Genomic DNA, 12,116 nt, shown 5'->3' with positions numbered 1-12,116 from the left:
AGTTTGCGGAGGCAGGCCTTGACAAGGGTGGAGGACATGGGATCCAGGATGGAGGTTGAGGTTTTCATGCAGGTGACTTGGGGAACTATATCCAGAGTGGTAATGATGCTGAAGGCTGTGAAAGGGTGCCTTGAAGGAGGAGGGGAGGCAGGTTAACATTTACGACATTAAATATAAAAACGGAACAAAAGTTGAACTCATGGCAGAGCTGTTGTATTGAATTGAAATAGATTGGTGTAATGTATCAAATAACCAGAAAGAAAGAATGCAATATGAATTGTTCTTGTGTGCTAAACGTTCACATTTAAATTGGTGCACCACAATGCACACAACTCAACTTCTGCTTTCATATCTGAAGTGAAAGGTGAATCGTGTAATAGCATGTGAAATGTGAAACATGACACAAACTGTTTCTCTATACTGTATATCTCTCTAACTGTATTTTTTTTTAATGTTGCATACACCATTACACATGTACAGTATATGTACAGATATTATTTTTTTGCCATTTTATTCCTCATTTGTGTGTGTTTATTGTGTTTGTTAAATCTTTACCCTGTTCTGTTAAATATCTCTAACAAATCTGAATTAGGGTTGACATGCAAGTTATCCATTATTTTCTCGGAAATTCCGAAAATTAAGTTTTGTGTAAAATGAATAATTGTTGAAGGCAAAGTAAGATAAAACTTTATTTTTAAAGAGATAAAATGTTGTGTATGGCTCCTCTGACAAAGAGACTCACTGCAGTGATGAACTTATAACCATGCTGACAAGTTCACACACGTCTGTTTGTATGTTGAAAACATGACTTTTAAGATGTGTGGTTAGATGTGAGGAAGCTCACATAAGCTTAGAAAACATATATTTACATGTGTTCTAGCAATAAAGGCCTAATGGTGTACTGGATATTTCTATATTCATGCAGGTTCTTTTGCATTATTTGTTTTGAAAATTAAGTAAACACATTTTCTTTGAGGCCTATTCGAGATACAGTTAGATAAGATAACACTTTATTAAAAAATAAATAAAGAATTGTGCGCACAGGGGTTGCAGCAGGGTTAAAAAAAATCAACATAAACAATTAAAAGGATTAACTATAAGTCACCAAGAGTTGATGAGTTGAAAACATTTGTATTAGTCATCAAGTGCCAGTTTTGGTCACTGTCTTACACACAAAGCTTGTAACACTTTTAAGCAATCGGACGTGGAAAGTATTGCCTCTCTTTCATGTGCATTAATCTTTTTAACAACTATAACTACTGCCTGAGTGACTGAGTGACATTGATATCAGCAGTCAGCTTCTTTTTATATGACCAGATCAGTATATCTTGTTGTAATTCTGATAAATATTAAATCTCGTGCAACAATTTTGAAATGTATTAATGTGTTTTAACTTAAACTAGCTCTTTACATCAGGCGGCACTCCGTTTGCAGTTTAAATCTGTAGTATCTGTAGTATCTGTAGTATCTCTTGTAATTTCCTGTCATGGAAATAACACATGGTTTCCCCCCTCAGGTTTGTGGTTGTTAACATGCAGAGTTTCACACGTATAAGATGACCTCACAAACAAAACAAGGAAGGCCGGAGGTAATAGCTAGCTAAAAATCTTCTAAAGTATTTTATACCTCAATTGAAAAGATTTGAAATGTATTGATTTGTATCTTGTCATTTTGTATGTGATATGGACCTTGAGTCTGAAATAAAGATTGAATTGAATAACAGTAGTCTATGTTTCTTCATTTGTTTTGCTAGCACTTCATCCAATCATTTTTCAGCCATGGTGTGAAGGTAAAATTGTGGTCATGGAAAGTGGAGCTTTTCAAGTAGACTCATACCTCAGTATGACGTCTTAGGAAGTCTCAGATTTCCCCTTCCACGGTTATATGCACAAATCTGAATTTGTAAAGTACAAATGTCAAGCTTTCAGACAAATGTTTGTGGTTTATCCAAGAAGCTGTGGGTAGTGAGAGTTGAAAAAGCCCCAAATCAATCAGCACAACACCATTTACTTCAGATGAACTAGTCCCACCCTCAGTGGATAGAAAGAAACAGTTGGGGTCTTTTTTTCTGGGTCAAATTAGCTCAAATTTACTGGCAGGCATCTGCCACAAACCCACAAGCTCACCTGCAGCAGTGTGCATTAGAGATTTACACAATCAATGTGAACCAGGAAGTCCAGTTTAAGTAAAAAGATATATGTTTGGAGCTTGTCATGCCTAAGCAGGATTTCCCATTCAGATGCATATAGGCAAGGCAAGTTTATTTATATAGCACTTTTCTGTACAATTCAAGTGCACTGTACTATATGATGTGTTTGGATTCAAGCGCTCAATGGTCCTACCTACAGGATCTTTTAATCTCCTATTGCCCCTCTAGGGCAGGGGTTCCCAACCTTTTTTCCCAAGAGCCCCCCCAAATGGAAGTTGCGCCCCCCACACAAACACACAAGGGGGGGTGCGCAACGGCGGTAATTAAAGTTTAAAAGTCTCAAAAATGCTACAACTACTGTCACAAACTGGATGAATGTGAAGTATTTTGTTAAAGGAGAATGAAAGCGTAATCAAGGAGCACTATTGGAGTGACTTTGATGGTTATTGGACTCAGGATTAATTCATTTGGATTCCCGCTGTATCGCCACGTGCTGAAAAGTGCTATATAAATAAAATTGCCTTGCCTTGCCTTGCCTTGCTGTATGAAGAAATTAAAGGACGGCGCAAGTGGAAACAATTCACAAAGGGATTAAACTGTTTAAAACACATGCTCAAAGTAAGCCGGATTTTGCCGATGTGTTTATGTGGATACAAAAATCGTAAATAATCTACAAAATGGAGGAGACCGATCTGATCGGAGCAACTGTGACAAATAATCTGAAACCGGCATGGACAATGACTATGTTTTAAAAATGCGCTTATCCAGAAAAGCCTGGTTTGGACACTTTACGGGCAGAAGAAACATTTCTATTAACCCTTCTCTTGCGTTAGGTCATACCCCCCTTCCCATGCTATTTTCGGTCAAAATTGACCGGTGTGTTTTGCACAGTGATATCTCTGGAACCCCTTATCCAATTTTGATGGTTGACATCTCATTTGAACAGTCAAAGCAAGTAGAATCAAGGGGTAACAGACAGAATGACACCAGGGGTGAACTTCATATTATTTTTTGCAGTAAGTTCAAAGATACTGCTTATTTTACATTAGTGTATATTATAAAAATGCTTGCAATGTAGGCTGTGTTTACTGGAGATGGAAATGATTTAGTTAGTGTTGTAGCTGAGATTCTTCCCGTTCCAATGATGTATGGGATGTATTGATTTGATACAAGCAAGCCAGTGTTTCATGTCATGGTCCGGACCCCTGTGGAATGTCATCTCAGGGGCCTCTTCCTCAGGGGCCTCTATCTCAGGGGCCTCTCCCTCCTCTCCCTCAGGGGCCTCTCCCTCAGGTGCCTCTCCCTCAGGGGCCTCTCCCTCCTCTCCCTCAGGGGCCTCTCCCTCAGGTGCCTCTTCCTGGTCTGTTGTAGGCTCATAGTCTGGTTCGCTGTTGTCTTCCATTTCTGAGACATCTTCCTCTATCTCCTCTTCATCTGGTTCAATGTCCTCTTCATCTGGTTCAAAAAATGTGTCCAAAGCCTCTCGTACAGAAAATCGCCTAATCAGTCGCCTGCTCATTGTGTCAATGAGTCAAATGTGAGCAAGGCACAAATATAACTGCTTGAGAGACAGTAACGGCCCGTCCACACAGCAGCGTTAAAAAGATCTTGGAGGTGGGCGTATCTGAAGCTTGGGGATTTTTTGCGAGCAAGGCACCAACAACCCACATGAATCTCCCGCCCGCGACATACGAAGCAAAAAAGCCCGAAGTAAACTGGATATAAACTCCCCAAACAGGCGAAAACCTACCACTGTCTCTGCCACCTCCCTCCATGCCTGGCTCCTCCGGTTTATATCCCAGTAGGTAAATAGGGACTGGTCATAAAGCACCGGGTGATTCCCTACCGCTAATTTCTCCTCCATTTTTTGGAATATGAGGAAATGACCTGTGGTATGTCTCTCCCAGCATACACGCGGTTTGATTGGCTAGCACTTGAACTGTCAGATTTGCATACACGAGATTTGATTGGCTGACGCTTCCACCTCAGCTTCAAAAGTTGAACATTGCTCAACTTTGAATCCTGAAAATCCTGAAAATCTCTGCTCGCCTGCCCACAATGCAGTTCGGCGAAAAGTGAGGCAAAGTGACGTCACCCCATTCAAAGTGAATGGGCAGAAGCGTTTCAAGATTTTTTTAACGCTGCTGTGTGGACGGTCCGTAAGGGAGGCGCATTTAGCGCGAGAAAGTGAGAGGTTTGTGTTTCTCGAGGGGCACAGAGCTCGCACCTGTGAGAAGGTATGATACATTGTATCATACAGTGCGAGAAAGGGAGAGGTTCCCGTAATGTGTGTGTGTGTGTGTGTGTGTGTGTGTGTGTGTGTGTGTGTGTGTGTGTGTGTGTGTGTGTGTGTGTGTGTGGAGATGTTTTCCATCTGCAGGATGAACATAAAACACTCATACCCATTCATTTTCTATGGCGGTTTGACCGAAAACATCATGGGTGTTTCACTGTTGAATAAATCACTCAAAATGCAATGCAAGTGGTGATCATCAAGTGTATATGTTCAGAGGCCTAGTGTGGAGGATAACATAAGGTATTGAGGCAATTGGATGAAAAACACAATATTTATGATTAAAACAAAAGTCATTCGGTCACTTTTGACCCGAAACGCAAGAGAAGGGTTAAAGAAAGAATTATACATTTCTGTCTTGTTATGCCTATAATAGCTACTAACTTGAATTTTTATTCAAATTAATTAATCAATTATTTTTTATATGTTATTGTAATGTAGAGACAAGGCTTTTAGTGACAATCATGTATTGCGTTACAATTATATGTAAAAAATAAATAAATAAAAGTCTAAATATGATATTTGGCCTCAAATCATCTGAGGCCTGGCGCCCCCCCTGCGATCTTTGGCGCCCCCACAAGGGGAGCGCGCCCCCCAGGTTGGGAACCACTGCTCTAGGGCATTAAGATCCCAGAGTGCAGGTCTGTTGGTGGTTCCCAGAGTCCACAAAAAAAGGTCAGGTGCTAGAGCTTTCGGCTACCAAGCCCCGTTCCTCTGGAATCAACTTCCAGTGACGATTAGGGAGGCAGACAGTGTCCACACATTTAAGAGTAGGTTAAAGACTTTCCTCTTTAGTACAGCGTACAGTTAAGACTGCTTTTAAACCCCCTTTTCTACATCCTCATGGACCCTTCGTTTTATGGAATTTTATTGTACTCTAACTGTATTTGTGTCATTGTGTTGTGTTCCTTTTTAAATTACGTTTGTTGTTTTTACATTGTTTTACATTGCCAATTTTGTTTGTTGACTTGTGAAGCCCTCTGAGACAAATAGGATTTGTGATTTTGGGCTATATAAATAACTTGAATTGAATTGAATTGAAACTTAAGTGAATGACAAGTGACCGAGAAATGCATATCATGAAAGTTACGGTACTTATTAAGCATTTTACAACTTATGCTGTAACTTGCCAAAGTGCTTTGTTTTACAATTGTATTTAAAAATATTTTCATACAATCATCTGTATTGGGATTCATGTGGATTCATATGTATAACCCGAGGGGGAGGGTGACAACAATAAGTTTAACAGAGGAGACACTGCAGGCTAGGCAGAGGGCCTGACAATGACCCTGCGTTATTTTGCCTGGAGCCCAAAGTGCACCTGCTGCATAGGCTGACTGGCTCCATTTAAATACATTAATAAGATGCATTTTTTTTTTTTACTGTCAGTTTAGAATCTAAAGCTTCATCTAAACTTTAGATGAAGCCTCGCCCTTGACATACTGTTCATTGTTCTTTAAAGTTTAGGTGTTTGCCTAGATATCTACAGCTGCTAAAACCATCATAAATGCAAACAAAATCCATAGTCATCGTCTAGAAAGTGCCAGATTAGGCAAGAATGATGGATGTATTGTATCCTCTTATAGGGTACAAATGTTTCAATGCATTTGTCTTGTTAGGTCTTGTTTCAGAAAATGATCTATACATTTTACTAGTAGTATCATAATGAGAAATGAGTGTCTGTGAGGTGTGTTTGTTTGGTGTGGGGCTTATTGTGGTTTTTGATGACATCATGGCAGAAGTGGGAGGGTTGAACCAGGAAGCTGAGAATGAATAAAGAGGAGGCGCTCAATCAGTCTCGCTCAGTCAGAAACACTCATCCAACACGCTTCAGTGAAATCTGTTACTTTTCATATTTAATCCTTTTTTTAAGATTTATCATCAAGACAATGTCCGACTTCGATCTGTCCCAAGCATTAGAAGGGTAAGTGGTTTCTGCCGTACATTATTTTCTCTGAATACTTTGTTCTGTTAATTTTTGAAATATCAACATTACAAATGAAAATTAGGACTTTAAAGATACTTAATGTATTACGGAAGCTTAGAGCAAGACATCTGTTGTTAAATAAAAAGCATGGAGATCCTGCAAACAAACAATGTGACTGGCTGGGAACAGGGAAGGGAACAGCTCCGGTCTGGCAGACAATGTGTTTCACTTCTTACTTACAGCATGTTGTTCACATTTTGGTGAATAGTTAAAATGACCAAAACCATAGCAGTCAAATGCAATATACACACTATTGCAACAGTAATATCAAAACCTTAAACACATCATAGGAACATTTTCTGCTGAATAAGTACATTTACTGTTCATATTTGAAGTACATTTGGCTGTTAATACTTTTTTCTTAGTAAGGTTTGAATGAAGGACATTTACAGTTAGCTATTATATTTTTTTAAGTAAATGACGTGAATACATCTTCCACCACAGGGAATAGGACTTGGTAAAAAGTACAAGTGTATTTCATTAAAGGTGGGGTATGTAATTTATTTCAGAAACACTTTTTGTTATATTCCATGGAATGCTCTTAACATCCCGATAGCAATGAATATCTTAAGTGCTTTGACAATAAATACATACAAAAATGTCATCTGTGGAAGCCGTAGTACTGTAAAAAGCACGACCAATCATCTGAGCCGGCCCGGCTAAAATAACCTTTAAGCACCAAATGAAAATGCTCTCAATGTAAACCATTACAAAAAAATTCCCAAATTGGGATCAATAAAGTACCATCTTATCTTATCTTATGTAAGCCTTTGTAACTGCGTATCAAATACATTTTATTTTAATATAATATCCTTTTCATTTATAAATAATCATGTTTTGTATTTCAGCCCCCTCGATTCAGAGGACAATGGATTTGAGGACTGCTTCTTTAACAAGGCTACAAACATGACGGTAAACCATTTTTTGATTAGGCCACGAAAAGCCATAATTCACTTATATTCGTATACTTTTACTTGTCTTGATATACATTTTCTATGGCATGTCACATTTATTATCACTTTGTCTTTATGTGATATTAAAAGGACTATATGTATGTGTGATGAGAATGTTTGTATATGTACTTTATGAGTATAACAGTATCTACGTCTTTGATAACAACTTAACTTAAATTATTGATATCATATTAATTCAACTGCCAGCATGTGAATCCTTAAACAGCTGTGACACAAATCACTAGAAGAATAAATAAAAACTGATTTTGGATACACACAACACGTGTTAGTAGGATGAATTAGTTGCTAGTATATGAAACTAACTTGTTTATGTGCAAGCACGACATTTGGCTCGGTTTGACTCAGAAAAGGGGAAGCACCTGCAGGAAGACATGCTTTCATGGTCTCTATTGTCTCTGTCTGTGTGCAGGAAGTTCAAGATGAGTTCTTCAGTATTGAGGAGGGACTAGACCTGGTGGTTTCCAAAAACCCAAAGACCCTGCGGCATGTTGCTATCCTGCTGCTGGCGGCGAACAGGATGAGGAGGGGTCTGAGCTGCTGTAGCCGGGGGCTCAAAGGGGAGGAGCTCTGCAGCGCCATCATGGAGAGCCTGGTGACCGGTAGGGAACAACAGTATTTACATAATTAAACGTTATCATTGGTAAAATAAGAACGTCAGGCTCTGTTACCAAATATATAAAAAAAACGAATTTGTTATCCTTATAACCCTCAGGAGGACATTAAATGTGTGTACTTATGTAGGGTTTTGAATGCAGGATTTGTACTTGTAGTTGAGCATTTCCCAGTATGCAATTAGTAATTGTATTTACACAAATCATCTGAATACTTGAGCCTTTAAATGCATTCATCTGTCACTCAAACTGGACTTCCTGGATCATATTGTATTGTGTGAATCCCTAAAGTCAAGGCTGATGAACTGCTGTATACTGCTGCTGCAGGTGATGTGCTTTTGTGGTGGAAACTTCTGCTGATAAATGAGCTCATTTGACCCATAAAAAGAAATCCACTACTTCCAGTTTCTAAGCAGTTGAAAGCGGTGAACTAAGTTGTAGAGCGCTGTGGTTTCTGCAAAAAGTTTGATTGAAGGCTATACTATCATGGCCACTATGCCCCCTCAATTTGGCCTTCATGCCCCTCCAAGACACCTTATCCTTTTTTGCAGCTCCTTTTCTGAAAGCTGCTAACATCTCTCCACAGAAACAACCATCGGGATCCAGAACTCGTCCACAACAGTGACAAGAATATTTCATCGGCTCAACAGTGTGACACAATGCACCCTGTGTGACATGGTACAAAAAGATGTCGTCTACTCATCAGATGAGTTCAAACTGCAGGCCATCACTCTGCAAGGAGGTCAGGGTGAATGCAAAGGTACTGAATACTACATTTACACTATTGTCCAACTTTATACTGCTACTCCACTACACCTCAGAGCAGGGGTGTCAAACTCAAGGCCCGGGGGCCAAATCCGGCCCGTGACTTTATTTCATGTGGCCCACAAGAGCTTGCAAAGAATATAATGTTTATTATAAGGTTACATGCCGATTTACAGAAGCACGTTGCCCATAAACTACATGTAGCACAATGCATCTCAAATTTGACTTTTTTCTCAGAATCTGACTTTTTTTCTCAGAATCTGACTTTTTTTTCCAAGATGTTACTTTTTTTTCAAAATGTCATTTTTTTTTTTTTTAATTTTGACTTTTTTTCCAGAATTTGTCTATTCTTTTTAAATCATTTTGTGACATTCTCAATGAAGTGATTTATTAAGTTATTACCCTATCCGATAATAATCCAATGCAGAGGCAATAATGTAATATAATACATTATTTTATATATATTAAATATATATATATGTATTTTTTATAGTCTTGTATATAAAACTGGCCCTTTGAGTGCAACCATGATGCTAATGTGGCCGGAGATGAAATTGAGTTTGACACCCCTGCCTTAGAGTTACATTTGACACGTATAGTTTTTTACGTAAAGAGAAAAATAAATGCTTATATTATATGATGCAGTACTGAACATCGAATCTGCAAAGTTGTACACAAATAAGCTAAAACTGGATACACATGAAGAAAACCACAACCGTAATATGTACTTTTTTTAAATGTTGACTTTAAGACCTTAGTATTTCTGTCTTTGATTGAATTAATTATTGACCATTCCACAGTTGAGAGCAAAACTAATGTAATGGGCACCGCAATGTCTTTAAATGAACGTTACATTTGTATTCTTTTTTTTCTCCACATCAGTGAATTTTAAAATGTCAAAGTACATGACTCTCTCAGATGACGTCGGCCAGACGGTCGTCCTGTCCATCGGTAGTAACTTACACATGTCCTGCTCTTTGGAAGATGGCAAAGCTACGTTGCTTTTGGAGGTAAGCAGATAAGATGTTGGGGTCAATTTGTCCTGGATACAATACTATTTTTAGTCTTCTGATTATGTCTCAATTAGGACGTTCTCAATGTTGTTGTTTTCCTCATATTGTCATCTCTGAAATGTATCTTTTTTTATTATCATAAATATCTCTTTTATTTTACTGTTACAATTGTGTTTCCATACATCCATGACATAATGAGGCATTTTCTCTTCTCCTTTCTTACGGCAGAAGTGCGATGAGGGGGAACTCAAAAAGATCAGCGACGATGGAGACATGGACCGCTTTCTGTTCTTCAAGAGGACCGAGGGAGTCTCTCAGAACTCCTTTGAGTCTGTGAAGTGTCGCGGCTGGTTGATCAGCACTTCCTGGGAGGAAGAAAGCAAGCCTCTGGAGATGTGTGAAATAGACAGTGCGCGTGTCACCCTCTTCAAATTAAACTAGTATTGCTGCCGTCCTTTTTTCTGGACAGAATGTTGTCGAAGATTCCTATTGTTCTGCCTCGCCACTAGATGGAGCCTTCGTCTGTAATATTCCCTCCTCCTGCAGTGATGACTTCTATTTCATTACAGATAGTTTGACTTTATAAGATTTTTACTCACCGAGACAAAACTTAATTTATCTCCTTCGGATAATTGTAACAGGATATTCCTCCAAACTATTGTTTTATATTTGCTGTCATTTACTTCAATGTATCTCTCTATTATCTAGAACTGTGAATATATATTGTTTGTGTTTTGTTAAAAGAGATTTAAGAATGTAAAACCAGCTAAAAGCTTAGTAGCATTTCATTAACATTGTGTTGTTTTTGTTTATGTACCTTCAGTGATCATCTTTCTATTTACATAAAGGACATGGGCCACATGCTGTCCTCATTTCTGCTAATGATGCATTCAATATGATAAATAATCCAGTGTTTCCCAGTTCTTGCCCATTTGTTATGTTCTCACCAAACAAATAACATCTCTAAAGCCTGATCAGTTTGAATTGTTGAACTGACTAAATGTCAATGTAAACAAATCACAGATGCATTTCCCTTCTAAAAATATTTCACCTTCTTTTTTTAGATCAAACTGAATTTTGAGATAAGTAAATCCACATAGGGAGCAGGAGAGTCTGTGTTGAACTTTGATGTTTCTACAGTAGCCCAGAAGGGACAAATAAAACACTGGCTCTAGAGAATGGATGTTCCTCGTGACTCATTTTTAAACCTAGACTAGATGAAGTGTCTATAAGTAAAGAAAACACTCAGAACATATTCAATTATTCAGCCAAACTTCATCTTTATGGTTAAATATGACCCATGTTTTTGCATAAGATCTATTTTAAATCTTTAAACACATTTTCTATACGCTTCATGAACCCAGTGTGTAACAATGAAATGATAGGGACTTGCTTATACCATGAATGTGTATCCAAGGGTTAAATTGCACCTATATGTAATCAAAGAATAAGTCTGATGAGTTCACATCAGAGCAGAGAGCTGCCACTGCTACAGCTAAGGAAGCAATATATTACTTACATGTATACATTAAGTAGATAATAATACATTTAACCTACTATTTCTGGTGCTGACAAGCAAGGTAGAAACGTTTATTGACTAGTCTTGTCCAAAATAAACCTAACTTTAGAGAGGGCTTTTCACGGGGCTATACCTTACCGTATCACAGAGAAGATTCAGTTCTGTTTTGTTGACCTCTTTTTAAGCTATTAATTTCCTCTTTTTTATTTCACAGCGGTACACAGCAGGGTTTAACTCTTTGTGATCAATGATAATATGATTTAGTGATATACCGTACCACAAAGATGTCCTCTGTAGGTGTCACAGAACACACCATAAAAGACCAACATCCATAACCTCCTATAATCTGAACTTCACGGCTCTGCTCAAATGAAATGTCAATCAGCTCTTATTCTTCACAAAAACAGACTTAAAGAAACTCAGCCAATCAGAGGCAGTGGGGAGGAAGTCGACTTCTTTTCATTGGTACTGCCTGCTCGGGTTTGCATGGCGACACCTTGGACTGTGTCTCGACTCGACTGCAGCACCAATGAGAGATGCTCAGCTCCGCTCTGTAGCTGTGCAATGCATCGTGGGTGCGCAAAGCTGATTATGGAATGATGTGCATCTAACTTTAAAGGGGCAAAACGGTCACGAGCTGCAAGAAAAATGTATGAACTCATTATCTTCTATTCTTACTGCTGCCTTGACCAAAACACACGGAATATAGCTTCGATATCACCTCTATCGACCGGTTTTAAGGTCAAATTCATTAATCTGGCACTGAGGCTTTTCTGATTTACCGACACGTGCCGCACGGAAATAT

The 12,116-nt window shown here is 38.5% G+C and overlaps 1 protein-coding gene across 1 annotated transcript; it reads left to right on the top strand.

Annotated features, from left to right (window-relative positions):
- The first annotated feature begins 6,168 nt into the window (after window positions 1-6,168).
- il1b (interleukin 1, beta) lies at window positions 6,169-10,968 on the top strand. The gene is made up of 6 exons (XM_034122995.1): window positions 6,169-6,366; window positions 7,278-7,341; window positions 7,813-8,002; window positions 8,601-8,774; window positions 9,662-9,789; window positions 10,021-10,968. Exons 1-6 carry the CDS (start codon window positions 6,212-6,214, stop codon window positions 10,231-10,233), a joined length of 924 nt encoding a protein of 307 aa, XP_033978886.1. The 5' UTR covers window positions 6,169-6,211; the 3' UTR covers window positions 10,234-10,968.
- Window positions 10,969-12,116: the final 1,148 nt, after the last annotated feature.

This window comes from Trematomus bernacchii, unplaced genomic scaffold (genome assembly GCF_902827165.1).
Source record: "Trematomus bernacchii unplaced genomic scaffold, fTreBer1.1, whole genome shotgun sequence".
NCBI lineage: Eukaryota > Metazoa > Chordata > Actinopteri > Perciformes > Nototheniidae > Trematomus > Trematomus bernacchii.
The sequence above is the reverse complement of the archived record's forward strand: the minus strand, read 5'-3'. Positions and strand labels throughout refer to the sequence as shown.

Bases quoted from the DNA above. Each gene is read 5' to 3' on its own strand.
- il1b (XM_034122995.1), top strand. From the start codon at position 6,212: ATGAATAAAGAGGAGGCGCTCAATCAGTCTCGCTCAGTCAGAAACACT. The intron at 6,367-7,277 runs GTAAGTGGTTTC...TTTGTATTTCAG, and splicing joins CTGTCCCAAGCATTAGAAGG to CCCCCTCGATTCAGAGGACA. The intron at 7,342-7,812 runs GTAAACCATTTT...GTCTGTGTGCAG, and splicing joins ACAAGGCTACAAACATGACG to GAAGTTCAAGATGAGTTCTT.